At 38.7% G+C, this 24991-nt stretch overlaps 2 protein-coding genes across 2 annotated transcripts in view; both read left to right on the top strand.

Moving 5' to 3' along the window:
• The first annotated feature begins 10998 nt into the window (after nt 1–10998).
• LOC134006285 (serine protease FAM111A-like) lies at nt 10999–13467 on the top strand. The gene is made up of 2 exons (XM_062445371.1): nt 10999–11025; nt 11191–13467. Exons 1-2 carry the CDS (start codon nt 10999–11001, stop codon nt 12877–12879), a joined length of 1716 nt encoding a protein of 571 aa, XP_062301355.1. The 3' UTR covers nt 12880–13467.
• Nucleotides 13468–16657: 3190 nt separating this feature from the next.
• Nucleotides 16658–24991, top strand: part of LOC134006284 (coiled-coil domain-containing protein 171-like) — a gene marked incomplete at its 5' end in the record, with an annotated part of 12743 nt that continues 4409 nt past the window's right edge. Inside the window, 12 exons of the mRNA XM_062445370.1 lie at nt 16658–16774; nt 17330–17480; nt 18154–18470; nt 19464–19556; nt 19692–19839; nt 20775–20914; nt 21050–21128; nt 21261–21376; nt 21460–21549; nt 22839–23096; nt 23438–23605; nt 23707–23874. Coding sequence (XP_062301354.1) covers nt 16658–16774; nt 17330–17480; nt 18154–18470; nt 19464–19556; nt 19692–19839; nt 20775–20914; nt 21050–21128; nt 21261–21376; nt 21460–21549; nt 22839–23096; nt 23438–23605; nt 23707–23874 — 1845 coding nt within the window. The remainder of the gene's footprint in view (nt 16775–17329; nt 17481–18153; nt 18471–19463; nt 19557–19691; nt 19840–20774; nt 20915–21049; nt 21129–21260; nt 21377–21459; nt 21550–22838; nt 23097–23437; nt 23606–23706; nt 23875–24991) is intronic.

Genomic DNA, 24991 nt, shown 5'->3' with positions numbered 1-24991 from the left:
CTTTTTCGTGATCTAAAGGGATTGTTGTTACATTTGGTTGTTACTTTAGAGAGGACTGGTGTGTTTTTGATTTCTGATAACATAGGCTTATTTTGTTTAAATAAATTAACCTTCAATGTTTAAAACAACTGACAACAATTGTCCATCTTCATTTGCTTTATGTGTAATCACATTTCCGGGACATCTATTAAAACAAATTGTAACACCTTCAGATTTATTGGAGCCATGACTGAACAGTACATGGTCTCCCCACTGACCTGTCCAGAAGGTGGCGCCTGAGGCCCATGCTGTTGCAGTTTTTACAATATGCTTTGCAAAAAAGTGTCATAGTGCCGACTCAGCACACCTGGTTCTGATGGGTTGGCAGTTTGTAATGCTCACTGAATGAATGCAGGAAAACCTAAGGGGAACCCTTGAGACAGAGTAAGGGACCTGAGATACAGATGACCATGTTGTTGGTGTAATGGGCCTTCTTTAAGTCTTGGTGATCTCTGCATTTAAAACGTCTAGGTCACCCGGAGACCACATGGCCCAACAAACATCAAAGTTTGGGGAAATTTGTGGGTGGTGTTGCTGCTGAACAAAAAAAACAATGTTTCATGTATCACGGCTCTTCTGGCTCCCCGGTGTTTGATGCTCATTGCAGAGTGTTTGGTTTGCACACAGCAGGATATTACTATGATTTTAAAAAACACAAACAGAGTGTGATAGAGTTTGCGCAACCCCTGCTTACTATATTTAAAAGATTACTGACCAAAATTAAGAAAAGTGGAGATGAGGAACTGTTGCAGAGAGTTAAGGAGGAAGCAGAGGGAAACCCACACCTGAAAAAGGTTGTAAAAGTTGAGCCAGATGATGATGAGCCAATGCACTGTGAGTAGATATTCAGGGGCTCCAGAAGCATCTAAACCCTCCTGCACAGGTTTCTTCATCAACACAATGATTTGATAACAATAGACTTCCTCATTTGTGACTCTTTTAAGTGTACTTTTTAGGACAGTGAAATTGGTGCAAACATGTTTGTTCAGTTACTTTAATTATAACTCTCTGCTGTTAACTTGTAACTCTATTACAGTGGTCGGCAATTAGGTTCTACCATGGGCCAGATGTTTTCAGCACTGTTTGTTTTGGGGGCCGGTGTTTTACAGGCACAGTGAAATGCTTTTGTGTACAGTTTTAGGGTTATTTCTGATGGCAAATGGTTGAAGCTGGTTGGTACTGACACAAATCTATTCTGGTCAGATACATCGTTATTTATAATGGAAATTTATTAGTAGATTTGATATCATCTATAAATGGGAAAACTTAGGGGGCCAAAACTTTTTGTTGGAGGGCCAGATTTGGCCCAGGAGCCACCATTTGCCTACCACTGCTCTGTTTTATTCTAATATTCTTATATTCTAGTTTTAGTGTGGAAACTGTTCATTGTACTGTAATGATTTACTGTTAACTTGTTTGTTAACGCTTTAATGTCATATAGTCATAGTTCAATATTGTAACTTTTCTTGTAATAGTTGTGTTTTTTCTGTTCAAATATATTCAATATTTTAGTCTGTGTTGTATTCTGTTATAAAGCATAAACATAAATAACTTTTCACGCCTTTAATTAAGAACAGATGAAAACACAGGGAAAAAACTAAACAAAGAGTATAAAACTGTTAAGCTGAAATATTGCAAAAACATTTTCACGCTTGTCTGAGGTTTAAAAGTTGGTGTATTGATAAACAAAATATGTGTTAAATTGCATCTTAAACAGATTTAATGAATAAATGATGAAGTACATGAAGCTTAAACACCACTGATGAGCTGAAGACATCAGATCTGTGCGGAGCGATGATGAAACTGTAACCTTACACATGAAGATATGAAGCAAACAGAAATGTCATTTTTTTATTGTGTCTTTAATATGTTTTTATCTCTGACGTTAAATAAAAAAACATGCATTTAACAATGACTGCTGGCTTATGTCCAATACTCTGAAATATTAGTATTTCATGCATAAGGACAATACTAATATTCATATAATATTCATATATATTTATTTCACTTTAATCTGCGAAATAAGAATATCACCTCTGGTATATTACCACTCATTACCAATATTACTCTTGTAAATAATGTCACGATATAGTATTATTATTATTATTATTATTGTTTTTATACTTATTATTTATTGTTCTCTATTCTTTTTCTTATTGCTGCTCTTATATTCTATTTTTACTGTCAACTTGCTGCTGTAATAATGCACATTTCCCCATTGTGGGTCTAAGAAAGAATATATTATCTCATTTATTTATTATTATTATTATTAGTAGTAGTAGTAGTATTTTTATTATCATTATTATTAAAATAAGCAGTGGATGAAGTTACATTACAAGCCAATAGTATCGGATCTGAGCAGCGCCATCTTGAAAATTTCAGGTGCATGCTGGGAAAAATAAAAACACTGATTCTATTTATATGGGCATCAGGAGGAGCATGAGGCGCCCTCCTGAACCTGTGAACCAATCAACCTGTCAATCACGACGTAGCCACGCCCTAATGCATACCCTGCTTTATCGTCACATATAAAATCAGGGAGGCCAAAATGTCCCAAATGAACATCATACTGCATTGAAGAAGGCTTTAAACTAGCGATTGAGACCATAAACACATTTTGAAAACGTTTACTGAGGTTAGAAATCAAGTGAGAAGTTGGTGAATTCACCATTGACTTGTATAGAGACGGAAGTCCTTTTGACACCAAAACGGTCGCCCCCTGGTGGCCTTTTGATAGAATGCAGTTTTAAGTTACTTCCGCGTTGGCATCATTTCAGAGGAAAGGAAATCCCCGCCTGTGTAAGACGTAAATATCTCAACAACCCTGGGCTACCAAGCAACCGAAAACCTAACAAAATGCAGGCAGTGATGGAAACTAAGTACATTTACTAAAGTACTGCATTAAAGTACAACTTTGAGGTACTTTACTGCAGTACATCCACGTGATGCTCCACTACATATCAGAGGGAAATACTATACTTTACTGTAGTATCATCTTGTCACCTGTAGCACCCATTCTGTTATGTAATAATTTGTATGAAGCTAAAAATGGTCAACGTTTGCTGCAGGTGGAGTTTTTTTATTTTTCATTTTTTTTAAGTTAGTGCTGCTGATCATCCATGATGTGAAATGTTAGTGGTCTCCATGGTTGATCAGAGTTTAATATTTAAAAACAGGAAATTAAACATTTATAATAAACATTTATAAAACCTTGTCAGTATGTCAGAAAATGTTCATATTCAAACTCTTTAAGGCAAGGCAGTTTTATTTATATAGCACATTTCATACACAGTGGCAACTCAATGTACTTTACATAAAACAAACATTTAACAGAAAAAAAATTGGAAATAAAAAAAACATTGAATTTGAGAAATAAAAATAAAACCCAATAATAGTTAATACCCCCCCCCCCCCCCCCCCCACACACACACACACACACACACACACACATTAATAATAAAAACAAAGTACAGAAACATAGAAATAGAGAGAAATTAAATACTAGAATGGAGCATTAAATATGAGGTTGCAGCATAAAATAATGATTTGCTTTAAAATCATTAAAAGGACAAAGAGTGCAAATGAAAGATTAAAATTTAAAGTGCTTTGAATTAGCTCAATCATAAGCACAGGAGAAGAGAAGGAGAGAGGAGAGGAGAAGAGAGGAGACCAGAGGAGAGCAGAGGAGAGGAGAGGAAACAAGAGAGGAGAAGAGAAGTGTTTTTAACCTGGATTTAAAAATATTCACAGTTGGGGCTGATTTCAGTTCTGCTGGTAGTTTGTTCCAGTTGTGTAAAAGCTGCTTCACCATGTTTAGTCTGAACTCTGGGCTCCACTATCTGACCTGAGTCAGTAGATCTCAGAGCTCTACTGGGTTTATATTCTACTAACATGTCATTCATGTATTCTGGACCTAAACCATTCAGTGATTTGTAGACCAAACTCTTTAAGTGACTCTTCTGGTTTGGATTCCTTGGTCTGAAGACGCTTTGAGGCCAACATCAGCAAAGAGTGAAAAGGTGCTGTGTTTGAGTTCCTTTGTTTCATATCTGGCAACCTGGGGTGTTGAGAAGGGAGTCAACCTGATGTCACAGAAATATGTGTAATGATCACAACCTTGTAACACTGCATTGTTTGGTGTTGGCACTTAATGTGTTATGATTACGTGCCAACACAACCACAGAAAATGGGCTGTGCACCAAATTACACAAAACGAAACAAAAACAGACGCGCCGAACCAGAATGCAGAGAATCCAGTACTTCAACTCAGCATGTTTCCTTAAACTCTGATAACACATCATGGTAATTTTATCACTTAGTAAAGTAAATACATTACATATTGGTAAATTACATATTTAATTTTTAAAAAATGTTAAAAGAATGATTAAAAATCAGATAATAAAGCTTTAAAATCTCCAAGTGGAAAGTAAGATTCAAGTTTGAAGCCAGATTGCAGCTCATTTCTTTTAAAAGGTGCAGCGTACCTGAAACCAGTTCTGCCAACATTAGTGCCAACAAGAGGGATGTCTAAGGTTCAGTAGTTACTGGATTTAAATAAGATAAGACTGACAACCTTTGATTCTATACAAGAGGCCTAGTTTAATTAGAATTCTTGAGTCAATCGTCGACTGACAAGCCAAATCCCTAAACATTTGTATGACTCAGCAAGAGTAACATGGGTGCCATTTAAAGTTTTGATGTCAGGATAGTTGGAGTCACTGGTGGAGATAGAGAAAAACTGTTGGTCTTTTCTGCATTTTAAAGTAGTTTGTGATCATTTTTTTATCATTCCTATATGCCGCTTTGTCCATTAAGGCCAATCAAATACATGCTAGTGCAGTGTTTGTCACTGTAATAATTTAAGCTAAACACCCTGTCTCTTAGCAATACTATATTATTGTCAGCATTATTTTGATTTTTTAGATCACAAATCAGAATTGTTGCTGGGGTTTTTTTTTTTATCAATCCACCAATCAGCTTATTTTATGATTACCATCTAATTATCACTATATGTTATAAACAGCTGTGCAGTGTTTTGGTATCAGATTTCAGTCTTCAGATAGGAGTCTTGGATTGTATTTCATCTTCTCACCTGCTGTGGCACTAACAGAGCCGCACTTTTAATTTCGTTGTATTGTTCACAATATAATGACAATAAAAACACTTTGACTTTGACTTTGACTGAACAAGGCACTAGTGTCATTGTCACATTATTGTCATGTTCCCATGGTTGTACCAGTTGTTGATGCCGTTAGAAACTGATAGAAATGTTTAAGATAATGCAAATGACTTGAAACGTTGGATGAACCACTTGGATGAAACTGGTCAGGTTTATAAACTGCTAAATCTACTTAAAACATTTGCCACGTCACAATACAACATCATCCTGCATGGTGCAGTGTTGGGCAGTCAAAAATATGCAGGTGTGTCTTCCTGGCAGATTACTTTGTTAAATGAACATGGTGATGACACTGTTTACCTTACAGTCAGTGTTTGATACTCAGGCCGTAAAACCCTGTCTCTCACTATGACTTATTTATTCTTAGAGTTGCAACTAACAGTTAATTTCACTATAGATTCATTTTTCTTTTTTTTTGATTGATGAAAAATGCTTGAAAAGTTTCCAAGCCCATGGCGACTTTTCATTGTTTTCATTGGTCAATTAACAATCCAAAACCCAGAGACATTTAATTATAGTTATATAAAATAAAGAACAGGATAAACCTGCTGAACAAGGAAAGCACTAGTGTTATTGTCACATCATTGTCACGCAGTGTTCCCATGGTTTACCAGTGGCTCATTGTGTATGACCTGATATGTGGGAGGTCCAACTCCAACCAGTCAGTTTTATAAACAGCTAAACCTTCGAGCTTGTCTCTTCGTGTCTAAACACTCCGCAAGAGTAGTAGTTGTGTTTTTTCTGTTCAAATATATTCAATATTTTAGTCTGTGTTGTATTCTGTTATAAAGCATAAACATAAATAACTTTTCACGCCTTTAATTAAGAACAGATGAAAACAGAGGGAAAAAACTAAACAAAAAGTATGAAACTGTTAAGCTGAAATATTGCAAAAACATTTTCACGCTTGTCTGAGGTTTAAAAGTTGTTCTATTGATAAACAAAATATGTGTTAAATTGCATCTTAAACAGATTCAATGAATAAATGATGAAGTACATGAAGCTTAAACACCACTGATGAGCTGAAGACATCAGATCTGTGCGGAGCGATGACGAAACTGTAACCTTACACATCATTATATAAAGCAAACAGAAATGTCTTTTTTTATTGTGTCTGTAATATGTTTTTACCTCTGAAGTTAAATAAAAAAACATGCATTTAATAATGACTGCTGGCTTTTGTCCAATACTCTGAAATATTAGTATTTAATGCATAAGGACAATACTAATATTCATATAATATTCATATATATTTATTTCACTTTAATCTGCGAAATAAAAATATCACCTCTGGTATATTACCACTCAATACCAATATTACTCTTGTAAATAATGTCACGATATAGTATTATTATTATTATTATTGTTTTTATACTTATTATTTATTGTTCTCTATTCTTTTTCTTATTGCTGCTCTTATATTCTATTTTTACTGTCAACTTGCTGCTGTAATAATGCACATTTCCCCATTGTGGGTCTAAGAAAGAATATATTATCTCATTTATTTATTATTATTATTATTATTAGTAGTAGTAGTATTTTTATTATCATTATTATTAAAATAAGCAGTGGATGAAGTTACATTACAAGCCAATAGTATCGGATCTGAGCAGCGCCATCTTGAAAATTTCAGGTGCATGCTGGGAAAAATAAAAACAGGGATTCTACTTATATGGGCATCAGGAGGAGCATGAGGCGCCCTCCTGAACCTGTGAACCAATCAACCTGTCAATCACGACGTAGCCACGCCCTAATGCATACCCTGCTTTATCGTCACATATAAAATCAGGGAGGCCAAAATGTCCCAAATGAACATCATACTGCATTGAAGAAGGCTTTAAACTAGCGATTGAGACCATAAACACATTTTGAAAACGTTTACTGAGGTTAGAAATCAAGTGAGAAGTTGGTGAATTCTCCATTGACTTGTATAGAGACGGAAGTCCTTTTGACACCCAAACGGTCGCCCCCTGGTGGCCTTTTGATAGAATGCAGTTTTAAGTTACTTCCGCATTAGCCTCATTTCAGAGGAAAGGAAATCCCCGCCTGTGTAAGACGTAAATATCCCAACAACCCTGGGCTACCAAGCAACCGAAAACCTAACAAAATGCAGGCAGTGATGGAAACTAAGTACATTTACTAAAGTACTGCATTAAAGTACAACTTTGAGGTACTTTACTGCAGTATCATCTTGTCACCTGTAGCACCCATTCTGTTATGTAATAATTTGTATGAAGCTAAAAATGGTCAACGTTTGCTGCAGGTGGAGTTTTTTTATTTTTTTAATTTTTTTTTTAAGTTAGTGCTGCTGATCATCCATGATGTGAAATGTTAGTGGTCTCCATGGTTGATCAGAGTTTAATATTTAAGAACAGGAAATTAAACATTTATAATAAACATTTATAAAACCTTGTCAGTATGTCAGAAAATGTTCATATTCAAACTCTTTAAGTGACTCTTCTGGTTTGGATTCCTTGGTCTGAAGACGCTTTGAAGCCAACATCAGCAAAGAGTGAAAAGGTGCTGTGTTTGAGTTCCTTTGTTTCATATCTGGCAACCTGGGATGTTGAGAAGGGCATCAACCTGATGTCACAGAAATATGTGTAATGATCACAACCTCGTAACACTGCATTGTGTGGTGTTGGCACATAATGTGTTAAGATTACGTGCCAACACAACCACAGAAAATGGGCTGTGCACCAAATTACACAAAACGAAACAAAAACAGACGCCCCGAACCAGAATGCAGAGAATCCAGTACTTCAACTCAGCATGTTTCCTTAAACTCTGAAAACACATCATGGTAATTTTATCACTTAGTAAAGTAAATACATTACATATTGGTAAATTGCATATTTAATTTTTAAAAAAAATGTTAAAAGAATGATTAAAAATCAGATAATAAAGCTTTAAAATCTCAAAGTGGAAAGTAAGATTCAAGTTTGAAGCCATATTGCAGCTCATTTCTTTTAAAAGGTGCAGCGTACCTGAAACCAGTTCTGCCAACATTAGTGCCAACAAGAGGGATGTCTAAGGTTCAGTAGTTACTGGATTTAAATAAGATAAGACTGACAACCTTTGATTCTATACAAGAGGCCTAGTTTAATTAGAATTCTTGAGTCAATCGTCGACTGACAAGCCAAATCCCTAAACATTTGTATGACTCAGCAAGAGTAACATGGGTGCCATTTAAAGTTTTGATGTCAGGATAGTTGGAGTCACTGGTGGAGATAGAGAAAACTGTTGGTCTGTTCTGCATTTTAAACTAGTTTGTGATCATTTCTTATCATTCCTTAATGCTGCTTTGTCCATTAAGGCCAATCAAATACATGCTAGTGCAGTGTTTGTCACTGTAATAATTTAAGCTGAACACCCTGTCTCTTATCAATAATGTATTATTGTCAGCATTATTTTGATTTTTTAGATCACAAATCAGAATTGTTGCTGGTTCTTTTTTTGTCAATCCACCAATCAGCTTATTTTATGATTACCATCTAATTATCACTATATGTTATAAACAGCTGTGCAGTGTTTTGGTATCAGATCAGTCTTCAGATAGGAGTCATGGCACTAGTGTCATTGTCACATTATTGTCATGTTCCCATGGTTGTACCAGTTGTTGATGCCGTTAGAAACTGATAGAAATGTTTAAGATAATGCAAATGACTTGAAACGTTGGATGAACCACTTGGATGAAACTGGTCAGGTTTATAAACTGCTAAATCTACGTAAAACATTTGCCACGTCACAATACAACATCATCCTGCATGGTGCAGTGTTGGGCAGTCAAAAATATGCAGGTGTGTCTTCCTGGCAGATTACTTTGTTAAATGAACATGGTGATGACACTGTTTACCTTACAGTCAGTGTTTGATACTCAGGCCGTAAAAGCCTGTCTCTCACTATGACTTATTTATTCTTAGAGTTGCAACTAACAGTTAATTTCACTATAGATTCATCCCCCTTTTTTTTTGATTGATTAAAAATGCTTGAAAAGTTTCCAAGCCCATGGCGACTTTTCATTGTTTTCATTGTTCAATTAACAATCCAAAACCCAGAGACATTTAATTATAGTTATATAAAATAAAGAACACACAACTACAGGATAAACCTGCTGGACAACAAACACTAACAAAGCACTAGTGTTATTGTCACATCATTGTCACGCAATGTTCCCATGTTTGTACCAGTTGGCTCATTATGTAAATGACCTGACGTGGGAGGTCCAACTCCAACCAGTCAGTTTTATAAACAGCTAAACCTTCGAGCTTTGTGTCTGAACACCCCGAAGATCGTGCAGAGCCATCGATTAAAGCCAAGGTGAGACACCCAGGTTCATTTTGTACATGTACGGTTTTATTATTATGTTTTTTTTCTATAACCAATACATCAGGGACTTGTGTAAATCAGTTTTGACTTGTACTGCTGTGACCTGAGAGACGAGCATAAGATGAGGCTGGAAGATGCTTCAGCTAGGAAAAAGTTGACTAGTTATTTAATCTTTAGGTAAGGCAAGACAGCTTTATTTATATAGTGCATTTCATACACAGGGGCATCTCAATGCACTTTACATAAAAACTAAATATCAAGGGATGATTAAACAGTAAAAATCTGAAACATTAAAACATACAATTAAAAAAAGAAAACCATACAGAAAAATAAAAAGAGAGGCAGAAAGCAAAAGGCTAGACTAGAATAGAGCATAAAATATTAGAGTGCAGCATATAATAAGACCACTAGCTAAACTTTAAAATCTATTCTGTAGCTGACTGGGAGCCAGTGTGGAGCCATTTTAATGATTAAATAAGGAAAACGTTGTTCAAACAAGTTGTCAAAGTTTATTATAACATGATCATTATTATTAAAATCTTGTAAAATAAGATTTTTACTTTACTCTTGAAATATTTTTTCTTAAAATATAACATTGGCCTGAATACTTCATTGTAAAACAGGGATTCCACAAATCTGAGATACAGAATTTACATCTTCTATCAGTTGCTCAAGTCCATAAAAAGGTATGTGGATTCTTGTAACACTTTATATGATTTTCATTTTTACTGTAAATAACCATCTTGTTTTTTTGTCAGTTTATTACACATATGAGAGAACTTCTTATAGGTTTCTTTATGGTTCCTCATCTGTAGACTGCCAACATCTGAGCTGGTGCCCAGTGCTGCTTTCATCCAGAAGAACCTGTTTGTGCTCTGCATACGAAGGTATGTTACCAAGGTGTGTTAGCTCTCCCTAAACAGGGTATCTTGGGACATAGGCTGGAGTCACAGGCAGTGTGATGCCTTCATAGGGCAACTACAAAACAGGGTAAAATGGGGCAAAATCCACAGGTCCTACTCTGTGCAAAGATGCATTCTTAAACCTCTGCTGATAAAGTTTCAGCAGTCTGAGTTACCCACATGAAGGTGGTTTTATGGTATTAGCGGTGGCAACAAATCTACATGTGATTACCATGTTGGAGATGTATCCGTTCACCACTTCAAACTTCTATTGATCAGTGTAACTCGAACAGCTGCCATAAATTAACTTCAGCTGAGTTTTAGAAACCTTTTTAAACAGTGTTAATATTAGTAGAAAATTAATAAAATAGTATGAAAATTATGTACAGCAAGTATGGAAGGAAGGGAAGGATTACAGTGACCCATCATGCTTTAACTGTAGAGATGCATATCAGTTTAATAATAAGACTTGAAAAGACCCAAACCCTTCCTTTAAACAGACTAAATCCTTTACAGGAGAGAGAAGTGTCACCTGTGAATCTCAACACCATGGCAGATGGACACAACACACCTGCGGTAAGCTAGATCAGAGATATAAATTCTATTAATATTGAAAATGTCTCCATCGGATGGCTGCTAGAAGTTCAAACCTTGGTAACTTTGGTATACTGTATGCACAAAACTGGCTGCATTTTATCACATAGACAAGAGCATCTAACTTTTCATTCTGATTTTCTACAGGATCGACATTCGCATCACTTCAATGTTAGCTTCAATGACAATGGCACTGAAGAGTACACTATTCACTGTGAGCAGCCTCGCACAGTGCTGGAGGCAATAAGAACGATATATACCAAGAAGGAGTGTACTGATGAAAACATTGTAATCCAGCTCTGTAGGACAGAAACGGAATGTGCTATTGCAACACATTTTCCTTGTTCTTGCCTAAAGGATGGGGCTTTACTTATCATATCATGTAAACCAGAAAAGGTTGAAGAGGTCCTAAACCAGCCCTCTGAAAAAGTGAAAATAGTGCATCCACGAAACGAATACTCTGTGTTCTACATTGAAAGCCAGGGAGGAAAAGACACCAAAACAAAAGAGATCTTAAGAAATAAAGCAATGAAACAGTTTAAGTATCTGTGTGTCTACGGAGAGAAAGGGATGACTGTGGGAGAATGTCTGAAACAAGACGGTCGCTTCATTGATGACCTCGGTGACTTTGAGCTGTCTGACAGTAAGAATCATGACCGCTTCACTGAGCATACGCAAAAGGTTGACAACCTACATGAAAAAGAATTTAAGATATGTATTCCACGGAACAAGAATTCACAAAGCATGAGTGACACAAAAGTCTCAGAAGTAGCAGAGCAGAGAGGAACCAGTGTGAAAACATTACTGGATAAAAGTGACAGCAGTGTGAACACTGAGAAGATTTTTGAAAGACTGCGTCAGCAGTTTCCAGATCTGAAGAAATTAATGGAGAGTCGATTCCCAGGTGTTTCTTATGAGAAAGAATTGAATCTGAGGAGGGAAAACTTTGGAAAGATCCAAAAGTCCTTTAGTGAAGTTCACAGAGTCAAAAAACTGCTGGAACTGGGGAAGTCAGTCTGCAAAGTTGTTGTTGAGAATGGTCGTATGGGCACAGGCTTCGTACTGTTTGATAACTTGATCCTGACTAACGCACATTTAATCAAAGATTGTGTTGAAGGAGAAAATCTGCTGGAGGGTATAAATGTGTCTGCTGTGTTTAACTATGATGATCCTGAGTCTGACATGAATTACAGCTGCTTTACTGTTAAGAAAACCCTCATTGACTTCAGTGATGGTGAACTAGATTATGCTGTACTAGAGCTAAACCCTGCGGGCCGGAAACCCAACCAAAGTAAAAGGACAGTAAAGGTGCCACCAGGGCTCCTGAAGAACTTTGGTCCAGTGCCTCAGAATGGTGAAGCCTGTATTATTGGCCACCCAGCAGGAGAAGTCAAACAAATAGATCCCACATGCATCATTGAGAAAGAGGACAGAATAAAGGCCATCAATGATCATTTAGAGCCAAACTCCCTACTCACACTCCTCTCAATCAGCCAAGAGACCATAAATCAAGACATTAGATGCCTGAAGGGAAACAAAGCAGATAGAGTAGTGACCTACAACACGTTCATGTATCACGGCTCTTCTGGCTCCCCGGTGTTTGATGCTCATTGCAGAGTGTTTGGTTTGCACACAGCAGGATTTACCTATGAGTTTAAAAAACACACAGGGAGTGTAATAGAGTTCGTCCAACCCCTGCTTACTATATTTAAAAGGTTAATGATCAAGATTAAGAAAAGTGGAAATGAGAAACTGTTGAAGAGAGTTAAGGAGGAAGCAGAGGGAAACGAACACCTGGAAGAGGATGTAAAAGTTGTGTTAGTGAAATCTGAGTAGGTATTCAGGGGCTCCTGAAGCATCTAAACCCTCCTGACTGCACAGGATGAATTTTTGTACAGAATCACATCAGACTTTATTTGTTCAGTTACTTTAATTATAACCATCTGTTGTTATCTTGTAATCTTTTATTTTCAGTGTAGTTTTTCACTGTATAATTTGTGTTGTTTGTTTAGCATTAATACTCTACTACAGGGGTCGACAGTTAGGTTCTACCATTGGCCAGATTTTTCCAGCACTGTTTGTTTTAGGGTTGTTTCTGGTTGAAGCTGGTTGGTACTGACACAAATCTTTTCTGCTCAGATAGGACGAATAATGTTAATTACATGTGTATAAAAAGTTACAAGCTCATATTAATTAGGATTTAATTTACATGTGTGGTTACATCGTTATATATAATGGAAATGTATTAGTAGATTTGATATAATCTATATATGGGAAAACTTAGGGGGCCAAAACGTTTGCTGGAGGGCCAGATTTGGCCCAGGAGCCACCATTTGCCTACCACTGCTCTGTTTTATTCTAATATTCTTATATTCTAGTTTTAGTGTGGAAAATGTTCATTGTACTGTAATGATTTACTGTTAACTTGTTTGTTAAGGCTTTAATGTCATATAGTCAGAGTTCAATATTGTAACTCTTCTTGTAGTAGTTATGTTTTTTCTGTTCAAAATTGCATTTTTTTCATCAATATTTTAGTCTGTGTTGTATTCTGTTATAAAGCATAAACATAAATAGCTTTTCACACCTTTAATTGAGAACAGATGAAAACAGAGGGAAAAAAACAAAGAGTAAAAAACTGTAATGCAGGGTTACGTAAAACCAACATGTCTTAGAAAAAATGTATTTACACATTTTCTAAAAGGCAGAAATCCTGCTGTGTGTTTTATCCACCTGCTGTCATTCCCAATTTGTACATACTTAAAAAAAAAAATGTGTTTGAAATACTGCGAACGTTTGTCTGAGAGTTAAAAGTTGTTCTATTGATAAACAAAATATGTGTTAAATTGCATCTTAAACAGATTTAATGAATAAATGATGAAGTTCATGAAGATTAAACACCACTGATGAGCTGAAGACATCAGATCTGTGCGGAGCGATGACGAAACTGTAACCTTACACATCATTATATAAAGCAAACAGAAATGTCTTTTTTTTTTATTGTGTCTGTAATACTTTTTTTTTTATCTCTGACATTGTTAAATAAAAAAACATGCATTTAATAATGACTGCTGGCTTTTGTCCAATACTCAGACATACAGACAATACAGGGCCTAATATTCATATAATATACATATACATATATTTATTTCACTTTAATCTGTGCAATAAGAATATCACCTCTGGTATATTACCACTCAATACCAATATTACTCTTAATGTAAATAATGTAAATAATGTCATGATTATTTTATTACATATTTTTACAATTATTCTTATTGTTTTTGTACTTATTATTTATTGTTCTTTATTCTTTTTCTTATTGCTGCTCCTATATTCTATTTTTACTGTCCACTTGCTGCTGTAATAATGCAAATTTCCCCGTTGTGGGTCTAATAAAGGAATATCTTATTTATTTATTTATTATTATTATTATTATTATTATTATTATTATTATTATTATTATTATTATTATTATTATTATTATTATTATTTAAGCACTGGATGAGGTTACACTTTAATATAATATCAGTACTTCAGTGTTTATTATACTCAGATCATGATTGGTTGGATCCTGAGTGAGGGCGGAAATGACATCTGGACGCTCAAGATGGCGTCAGATTCAAACGGTTCCTGGATGAATGTTGCTGTAAGTGTGTTTTTATTGTCAAGTTTTCTCTGTAAATAATAACATTATTAATAAGTACACAGGTAGTGTAAACGAACTGGTCGCAGCTGGTTCTAGTTGCCTAACTTCGGCTAACTTTGGGTTTTTAATGAGAGTAAAATCTCAGCTGTAAATCGGCGCCTCTGCGCTTAGTACGGTGGAGATTTTGGCTAATAAAAGTTTAAATTATGTCACAAAAAGCGTTTTTTAGTCTATGTGACTGATGCCGAATTGAAACGTGAGTTGAATTAATTCGTAAATAGTCTGAAGTGTTGTTGTAAGGCATACATATCTGTGATGAAAGGGAAGTGAAGCTAGATTTAGGTAGATTTATGAATGGAGTTTAGCTTCTGCTGCCAAGGCAACAGCAGCAACCCAGCAACCCTGGTTACCAAGCAACCCTGGGCGACCTAACAACCGGCAGGCAGTGATGGAAACTAAGTACATTTACTTAAGTAACTTTGAAGTACTTTACTGCAGTGTTTCCACGTGATGCTACTTTATACTTCCACTACACCACATATCAGAGTTTATACTGTAGTACTTTACTTTATACTGTAGTACTTTACTTTATACTGTAGTATTCTACTTCATACTGTAGTACTTTACTTTATACTGTAGTACTCTGCTTTATACTGTAGTATTCTACTTTATACTGTAGTACTTTACTTTATACTGTAGTACTTTACTTTATACTGTAGTACTTTACTTTATACTGTAGTATTCTACTTTATACTGTAGTACTTTACTTTATACTGTAGTATTCTGCTTTATACTGTAGTATTCTACTTTATACTGTATTATTTAACTTTATACTGTAGTACTTTACTTTATACTGTAGTACTTTACTTTATACTGTAGTACTTTACTTTATACTGTAGTATTCTACTTTATACTGTAGTACTTTACTTTATACTGTAGTACTTTACTTTATACTGTAGTACTCTACTTTATACTGTAGTATTCTACTTTATACTGTAGTACTTTACTTTATACTGTAGTACTTTACTTTATACTGTAGTATTCTGATTCATACTGTAGTACTTTACTTTATACTGTAGTATTTAACTTTATACTGTAGTATTCTACTTTATACTGTAGTATATTACTTTATATATTTTACTGTGATCAGAAAGTCCACCCTGTGTAATAATGTATATTAATAATAATGTATATTAATAATAATGTATATTAATAATGATGTATATTAATAATAGTGTATATTAATAATAATGTATATTAATAATAATGTATATTAATAATAATGTATATTAATAATAATGTATAATATTAAATGCATGTTCAGGGAGGTTGAGTCTGGCTCAGAAGCAGCAGAACTATGCAGACTGAACCAGAGGAGAGGAGGAGACAGTCGGGTCGGAGCGGCTCAGGAAGAGCAGAGAGGAGACGGACACACACACAGAGAGCTGCGGAGGAAGAGAGGACGAGGACACACACACACAGAGCTGCGGAGGAAGAGAGGACGAGGACACACACACAGAGAGCTGCGGAGGAAGAGAGGACGAGGACACACACACAGAGAGCTGCGGAGGAAGAGACGAGGAAGACACACACACACACACACAGAGCTGCTGCCAGGAGCTCAGAGGACGAGATCACCAGGTGACGACTGAATATAAATGTTCTGTGGAAATATATTCATGTTTTCCATCCTGATATGTTCCTGAACCAGCTGCTAGTAAAAATAACACTAATTAACAATTTCATTATGTATTTTCTTGTGTGTTTTTGTGTGTTTTTGTGCGTTTTTGTGTGTTTTTGTGTGTTTTTGTGCGTTTCCTCTTCAGGTTGAAAAAGATTGTGGTCGCCATGCACGAGCGAGAGAAGCAGACGGGAGACGGAGGAGGACGAGCGGAGAGGAGAGGAGTGGGTGATGAGGAGGAAGAGGAGAGAGGGAGGGGGAGGAAGAGAGGAGGAGGAGGATGGAGGAGGGCGGCGTCAGAAGGAGGAGGGGACGGTGAGGAGGAGGAGGAGGAGAGGCTGAGATGGAGAATCAGTCAGCTGGAGAAAGAGAAGCTGGAGCTGACGTCAGGACACAACCAGGAGGTAGGTGTGTGTGTGTGTGTGTGTGTGTGTGTGTGTGTGTGTGTGTGTGTGTGTGTGTGTGTGTGTGTATATATATATATGTGTAATGTGTGTATATATGTGTAATGTGTGTATATATGTGTAATGTGTGTGTGTGTCCAGCTGTTTAATGTGTGTGTGTGTGTGTTCATATGTGTATATATATGTGTAATGTGTGTGTGTGTGTGTGTATATATATGTGTAATGTGTGTAATGTGTGTAATGTGTGTGTGTGTGTATATATATGTGTAATGTGTGTAATGTGTGTGTGTGTCCAGCTGTGTAATGTGTGTGTGTATATATATATGTGTGTAATGTTTGTGTGTGTGTAATGTGTGTAATGTGTGTAATGTGTGTGTGTGTGTGTATATATGTGTAATGTTTGTGTGTATATTAATGTGTGTATTGTGTGTGTGTGTGTGTGTATATATTAATGTGTTTGTGTGTGTGTATATATGTGTAATGTGTGTGTGTGTGTAATGTGTGTGTGTGTCCAGCTGTGTAATGTGTGTAATGTGTGTGTGTGTGTGTGTCCAGCTGTGCAGGCTGCAGACTGAGCTGACTCGTCTCAGATCATCGGTGGAGCGCGGCGAGGCTCAGAGGGCGGAGCTTCAGTATCAGCTGACCGTCGCTCAGAGAGACGCAGAACGAGTCGCCGAGCTCAGCGGAGACAAACAGGCGCTCACAGGTACTCGAATCAAACGCACCTTCATCCTTAAAACCATCAACCCTGCATCACACACATTTAACTTTTATAATAATATAAAAACCTTCTCTGTGATGCGTTCAGGTGTCTGTGTGTGTGTGTGTGTGTTTTGTGTGTTTGTTTGTGTGTTCATGTGTAATGTGTGTGTATGTGTTTGTGTATTTGTGTGTGTGTGTGTTCATGTGTATATGTGTGTGTTCGTCTGTGTTTGTTTGTGTGTGTGTTCCGTGTGTGTGTGTGTGTGTTTGTGTGTGTTTATGTGTGTGTAATGTGTGTGTTTCTTTTGTGTATGTGTTTTAGTGTGTGTGTATGTGTATTTGTGTGTAATGTGTGTGTTCATGTGTGTGTGTTTGTGTATAAGTATGTGTGTCTGTAATGTGTGTGTGTAATTGTGTCTAATGTGTATGTATATATATATGTGCAATGTTTATGTGTGTGTGTATGTGTGTATATATGTGTGTATGTATGTGTGTATATATGTGTTTATGTGTGTATGTGTGTGTGTATATATGTGTTTATGTGTGTGTGTGTGTGTGTATGTGTGTATATATGTGTGTATGTGTGTGTGTATATATATGTGTGTGTGTGTGTGTGTGTGTTTATCCCTTCTTTTTACTGTAATATAAACCCTTCCTGTGATGCGTTCGGGTGTCAGAGCGAGCGTCGGAGCTCCAGCAGAAGGTCCAGGAGCTGCAGAAAGTCGTGGACATCACGCGGCGGGGCCGAGAGGAGGACCAGCATGCTTTGCAGCAGGACGTGGAGGAGAGAGACAAACTCATCCACAGCTTCGGCTCCGAGAACCAACGGCTGCATCGACTCCTCCAGGAGCAGGAGGAGGCGCTGGAGGAGGTGGAGAGGAGGATGGCAGAGGTGCAGAAGGAGAGCGAGAAGGAGGCCGAGGTGAAGAGACGACAAGCAGACGAACTGAAATACCTGAAGGAGAGAGAAGAGGAGAGGAGGAGAGAAAAGGAGGTGAGGAGGAGGAGGAGAGAGAAGGAGGATGAGGAGGAGGAGGATGTGAGAAGGAGAGGAGGAGAGATAAGGAGGTGAGGCGGAGGAGAGAGAGGACGAGGTGAGGAGGAGGATAGAGAAGGAGGTGAAGAGGAGGAGGTGAGGAGGAGGAGGTGAGGAGGAGGTGAGGAGAAGGAGGGGAGGAGGAGAGAGAAGGAGGATGAGGAGAGAAGAAGGTGATGAGAGAAGGAGGAGAGGAGGAGAGAAAAGGAGGTGAGGAGAGAGAAAGAGGTGAAGAGGAGGAGGAGAGAGAAGGAGGTGAGGAGGAGAGGAGGAGAGGGAAGGAGGTGAGGAGGAGGAGGATGAGGAGGAGAAAGAAGGAGGTGAGGAGAGGAGGAGAGAGGAGGAGGAGAGAAGGAGGTGAGGAGAAGGAGGAGGAGGAGGGGAGGAGGAGAGAGGAGGATGAGGAGAGAAGAAGGTGATGAGGAGGATAGAAGGAGGAGAGGAGGAGAGAGAAGGAGGTGAGAAGGAGAAGAGGAGAGATAAGGAGGTGAGGCGGAGGAGAGAGAGGAGGAGGTGAGGAGGAGAGAGAAGGAGGTGAGGAGGGGGAGGTGATGAGGAGGAGGAGAGAGAAGGAGGATGAGGAGGAGGAGAGAAGAAGGTGATGAGGAGGAGAGGAGGAGAGAGAAGGAGGATGAGGAGGAGAGGAGGAGGTGAGGTGAAGAGGAGGAGAGAAGGAGGAGATGAAGAGGAGGTGATGAAAAGGAGAGGAGGAAAGAGAAGGAGTTGAGGAGGAGGAGAATGTGAGAAGGAGAGAGAAGGAGGAGGTGAGGAGAGAGAAGGAGAGGAGGAGGAGGTGAGGTGGAGGTGAGGAGGAGGAGGAGAGAAGGAGAGAAGGAGGAGGTGATGAGGAGAGGAGGAGAGAAGGAGGAGGTGGTGAGGAGGAGAGAAGGAAGATGATATGTAATATGATACTACTACCATTCATACTCCTGTGTGTGTTTTCTCCTCCAGCTGTGGGATCAGAGGATGAAGTCTCTGCAGTCGAGCATCGAGGCGGAACGAGCCGCTCACCTGGAGTCCAAATTTAACTCTGAGATCATCCAGGTGACACACGCACACACACACACACACACACACACACACACACACACACACACACACACACAGCACATGTAAAATCTAAAATAAAATGTGTTAATAAAGTTTAATACGATCCTCTGATCATGTGACGTGTGCCAGCTGAGGGTTCGGGACCTGGAGTCGGTGGTGGTGACGGAGCGGAGCGGCCAGCAGGAGGCGCAGCAGAGCCTGGAGCTGCTGAGGAGTCAGTTCAGGGAGGTGGAGAGAGCTTACAGCCTGGAGAGAGAGAGGAGGGACGGCACGGAGCGCGCTCAGGAGAGGTGAGGCGCTATAAATATAAATATTTAAAATGTACACAGAGATAGATTTATATGATTTTATTTATCCTTCCTGTCGTCCTCCTGGGTCAAATTGACCCCGTCTGTTTTGACTGTTCCTTCCTTCCTTCTTTCCTTCCTTCCTTCCTTCCTTCCTTCCTTCCTTCCTTCCTTCCTTCCTTCCTTCCTTCCTTCCTTCCTTCCTTCCTTCCTTCCATCCTTCCTTCCATCCATCTGTCCTTCCTCCCTCCCTCCTTCTCTCTTTCTTTCCTTCCTCTGTCTCTCCTCCCTTCTTTCTGTCCTTCCTTCTCCCCCCCCTTCTTTCCTTCCTTCCTTCCTTTCCTTCCTCTCTTCTTTCTTTCCTCCCCCCTAGCTTCCTTCCTTCCTCCCTTCCTCCCTTCCTTCCTCCCTCCCCTCTTTTCCCCTCCTTCTTCCTTCCTCCCTTCCTTCCTCCCTCTTTTCCTTCCTTCTTCCTTTCTTCCTCCCTTCCTTCCTCCCTCCCTCCCATCCTTCTTCCTCCCTTCCTTCCTCCCTCCCTCTTTTCCTTCCTTCTTCCTCCCTTCCTTCCTTGACTCGAGGACAACAGGAGGGTTAAATATGTAATTTTAATTCTTATTAATAGATTTATAAATACTTTTAAAAATCTATTATCTTTATGTCCTTGACTGTTAATTGTTGATGACATCACTGTTATAATAAATTATTAATAAGTTGAAATATTCACACATCATTTTTCATTAAATCATACTAAAGTTGAATTTTAATCTAACTTCCCTTTTTAAAAAGTCTGTTTTTATTTGAATATTTTATTGTATTTATTGTTGTTTATTGTTTATGTTGTTTATATGTTTTAACTTTTTAAAAATATTATGTAAAATCTCTATTTGAGTCAATTTATGAATAAAATATCTCTGTGTGTGTTCAGGGCTGCAGAAAGAGTTAGACCAGTGTAAGTCTGACCTGACCGTCACCTTGGAAACCGAGAGGAGGACGACCTCTGACCTCACTGAGAGGCTGGAGGAGGAGAAGAGACGTCATGCAGACTCACACTCACAACTGGAGCAGGTCTCTCACACACACACACATACACACACACACACACACACACACACACACACACACACACATACACACACACACTTGAATTTGAATATTTTTTGTTTAATTTGAGTGAACTGACCCTTCAATCTTCTTCTTCAGGCGGCTCAGAAACAGTCTGACACCGAGGAAACGTTCATCAGCTGTTTGAAGCAGATCAAAGAAACTCTCCAACAACACGGTACACACACACACACACACACACACACACACACACACACACACACACACACACACACACACACACACACACACACACTGCAGCAGCTTCAGAGGATAATTCGTGTGTGTGTTTGTGTGTTTGTGTTTGTAGGCTGTAGTCCTGCTGCAAAGGATCATGGGAACTTGAGTCTTTCTGAAGAAGTGGTGCTGCTGTTGAAGTCGACGCTCAGCGCTGATCGACACAGACAGGAAGAGACGGACAGACAGGTAACACACACACACACACACACACACACACACACTTTCTGCTCCTGTGTTATAATGTGTGTAAATCTCTGTTGTTGTTTCAGGTTCAGGATCTGGTCTCGGCCTCAGAGAAGCTGCAGGAGGAGAATCAGACTCTCAAAGAGCTGAACTCAGATCACAGCAAACACACTGAGGTAAACAACCACAGACACACTGAGGTAAACAATCACAAACACACTGAGGTAAACAACCACAGACACACTGAGGTAAACAACCACAGACACACTGAGGTAAACAATCACACACACGCTGAGGTAAACAATCACACACACACTGAGGTAAACAATCACAGACACACTGAGGTAAACAATCACAGACACACTGAGGTAAACAATCACAGCAGACTGAGGTAAACACTCACACACACACACTGAGGTAAAAACGGGTCCTGGATAGTTACTGGGCCAATCTCTCCGGCTTTCCACTAGTTATTCTTGATATTCACACATGCAGCTTCACTCAGGAACATTTCCATCTTTCACCTTTTCACACATAACATGACAAAGCAGGAACAGTCCAGCAGATGGCGATAACGCAACACTTATAGATTACAGATGAGACTACAGAACATCAAACTTTCAAACTAGGAAGTTCTGATCAAATATGAGTGATGAAGAAATGTTACTGAGTCATGAGGCAGGAGATAATAAATACAGATTTCCCTGAATATTGATCCCTGCTCTCATTTACACCTCATACCTAACATACCTAAAACACATCATCATATTTTGATGCTCTAAAACGTCTCACTCTCTCCGAGGAGTTTCATCTGAAGTCTCTCTACTCTGAGTATTTATATATAAGTTAAGTGAATTAAAACAGGAGTTAACTTCAAATACTAATAATACCAATTAGTTAATTCACTGATTCAGAGAAATTTGATAAATTAAGACCCTGATTTGATTTTAAATTTTTGTTTATTTATTTAAATCCTTAAGTCAAGAAACTTTAAGACTTTTTTAAATTTTATTTTTAGGTTTGCAAGACATTTGAGTACATAAATCACATTTATATTAATATATAATAATAAAGAAATATTTGTATTAGGCCGTATCTAAATAAAGCTCGTCTTCCTTCTATTGCTCTCCCTGTCATTTTACTTTAAGTAGCTAATTACCGAAAAACACATTATAATAGAGAACAAAGCTCCAGCATCTTTGTATAGCAGAGAGAGACAAACCTCTGAATCTGTGCTGAGAGAGGAGCAAAGATGCATTACAATAAATACATATAAATAAATAAAGTCATATTTAAGATGATATTTTTGCAGGTTTTGATGTTTTAGTGTAAATGTCAGGCTGCTGTTTGGTTTATAGGAAGTTAAATACTGAAAATACCAGTTAGTGAGCTCATGAGAGATTATTTCAGTCTTCAGTCACAATATTTAAGATATTTTACTCTTTTTTTCGTCCTCTGTCTGCAGGAGTCTCAGCAGGCGGCGCTCAGACTGCAGGAGGAAGTGACTCGTCTGCTCCGGGAGAACTCAGAGTGGTCGACGCAAAGCCGAGAGCTGCAGGCCGAGCTGGAGAGAGAGAGGGAGGAGAGGGAGAGAGAAAAGGAGAAAGAGAAGGAGGGGAGGGAGAAAGAGAGGGAGAAAGAGAAGGAGGAGAGGGAGAGAGAGAAGGAGGAGAGGACAGCAGAAGTCCAGAAGATGATTGACCTCTACCAGGAAGAGTCAAAGGTGATCATATTAAATTATTCATCTCTCTTTCTATCTTCTCTCCATACTTACTCCATCTCTCTTTAGTTTCCTCCCTCTCTCCTCCTCTCCTCCTTTTCCCTCCTTCAGTTTCCTCCTCACAGAGCAGAGTGATCTCATTATGTTAGAGACATTTAATTAAACTGTTTCTGATGCTGAGAATTAAATCCAATAAAACCAGTGTGTGTGTGTGTGTGTGTGTGTGTGTGTGTGTGTGTGTGTGTGTGTGTGTGTGTGTGTGTGTGTGTGTGTGTGTGTGTGTGTGTGTGTATGTGTGTGTGTGTGTGTGTGTGTGTGTGTGTCTGCCTCTCTCTCTCTCTCAGGTGCGTCTCTCCTTCCTCTACTGTCTGTACCAGCGTCTCCTCGCCGGCTGCGTCCTCCTCAATCAGTCCCAGAGCATTCTGGGTAACTTCACCTGGGAGGAGCTGTGTGATGTCATCAGCGAGCAGGTGGACCAGCTGACCTCTGACCTCCGCAGGGCCAATAACAAGGTGAACACAGCGAAACAGGGAGAACCAGAACTGATGGAACTGATTATTATTATTATTATTATTATTATTATAATGTTTTTTGTCCGTCTCTCTTGCCGTAGGTGGCTCACCTGCAGAGTGTGTGTGAGAAGAAGAGTGTGTGTGTGCGCGAGCTGAAGCGCAGTCAGGAGTGTGTGTTGTCTCGTGTGGAGGAGAGCGTGAGGAAGAGGGAGGAGGCGTGGAGCAGCCAGCACACACACACTGTTACACAGCTGCAGAACGAGCTGCAGGTAACACACACACACACACACTAACACACACACACACACACACACACACACACACACACACACACACTAACACACACACTCACTCACTCACACAGACACACACACTAACACACTAACACACACATATACACACATACACACAAACAGACTAACACACACACACACACATACACACACTTACTCACACACACACACACACTAGCCCTCAGGTGTCACTGAGCTGAATCAGCAGATGTTAAGATAAAACGTTTTTTGTCCCTTTTTGTCGACGAGACGTCAGATAAAAAGAAAAAATCAAACTTTACAACTTTATTGTCGCCGTAATCATATTTTTTCTGTGCTGAGGACAAACATGGACTAGTCTCTGATCGTTTCCAGATGTGAATATTTTGATGTTTTCTGGTAGAAACTGACACAAAACTTTACACCAAACCAGCTAAACATTATTCATCTCTTAGAAAACTCTCCAGACTTTTTAAAACATTGTGTATTTTGCATCAGTAGTCACACAAAGCAGCAGCTACACACTGAGATTATACATGAGGAACACTTAATGTGTGCAGTTTGTCGTACATGTAGTAAACACACACACTCAGGTATCCATGTGTGTAAAGTCTGGATCTGTATTATGAATAGTTCAACTAACTATTGATCCATAGTTAGTTGTTGATTTGCAGCTTTGAGCTCCGACAGACTCGAGTGATGTCATCAAAGTAGAAAAGCTGCTCGTTCTTTAAATCTGTCCGTCATGAGTCTGACAGTGTTGTTATGTGATGTTAAATACTTCTCCTCCTCCTTCTCCCCTCTCCTTCTCCTCTTCATCCTCGTTCTCCTATTCCTCCTCCTCCTTCACTTCCTCATTCTCCCACTCCTCCTCCTCCTCATCCTCCTCCCTCTCTTCCTCCTCCTCCTCCTTCTTCTCCTTCTCCTTCTCCTCTTCATCCTCATTCTCCTATTCCTCCTCCTCCTTCACCTCCTCATTCTCCCACTCGTCCTCATCCTCCTCCCTCTCTTCCTCCTCCTCTTCCTCCTCCTCCTCCTCGTCTTTCTCCTCCCTCTCCTTCTCCTCCTCTTCTTCCTCCTCCCTCTCGTTCTCCTCCTCTTCCTCTTTCCTTCT

Source organism: Scomber scombrus, chromosome 23, assembly GCF_963691925.1.
Source record: "Scomber scombrus chromosome 23, fScoSco1.1, whole genome shotgun sequence".
Taxonomy (NCBI): Eukaryota; Metazoa; Chordata; class Actinopteri; order Scombriformes; family Scombridae; genus Scomber; species Scomber scombrus.
This window is presented reverse-complemented; position numbering and strand designations above follow the sequence as displayed.

Excerpts from the sequence above, each read along its gene's own strand:
- LOC134006285 (XM_062445371.1), top strand. The coding sequence starts at position 10,999 with ATGGCAGATGGACACAACACACCTGCG. Across the intron at positions 11,026-11,190 it reads ATGGACACAACACACCTGCG|GATCGACATTCGCATCACTT; the intron begins GTAAGCTAGATC and ends GATTTTCTACAG.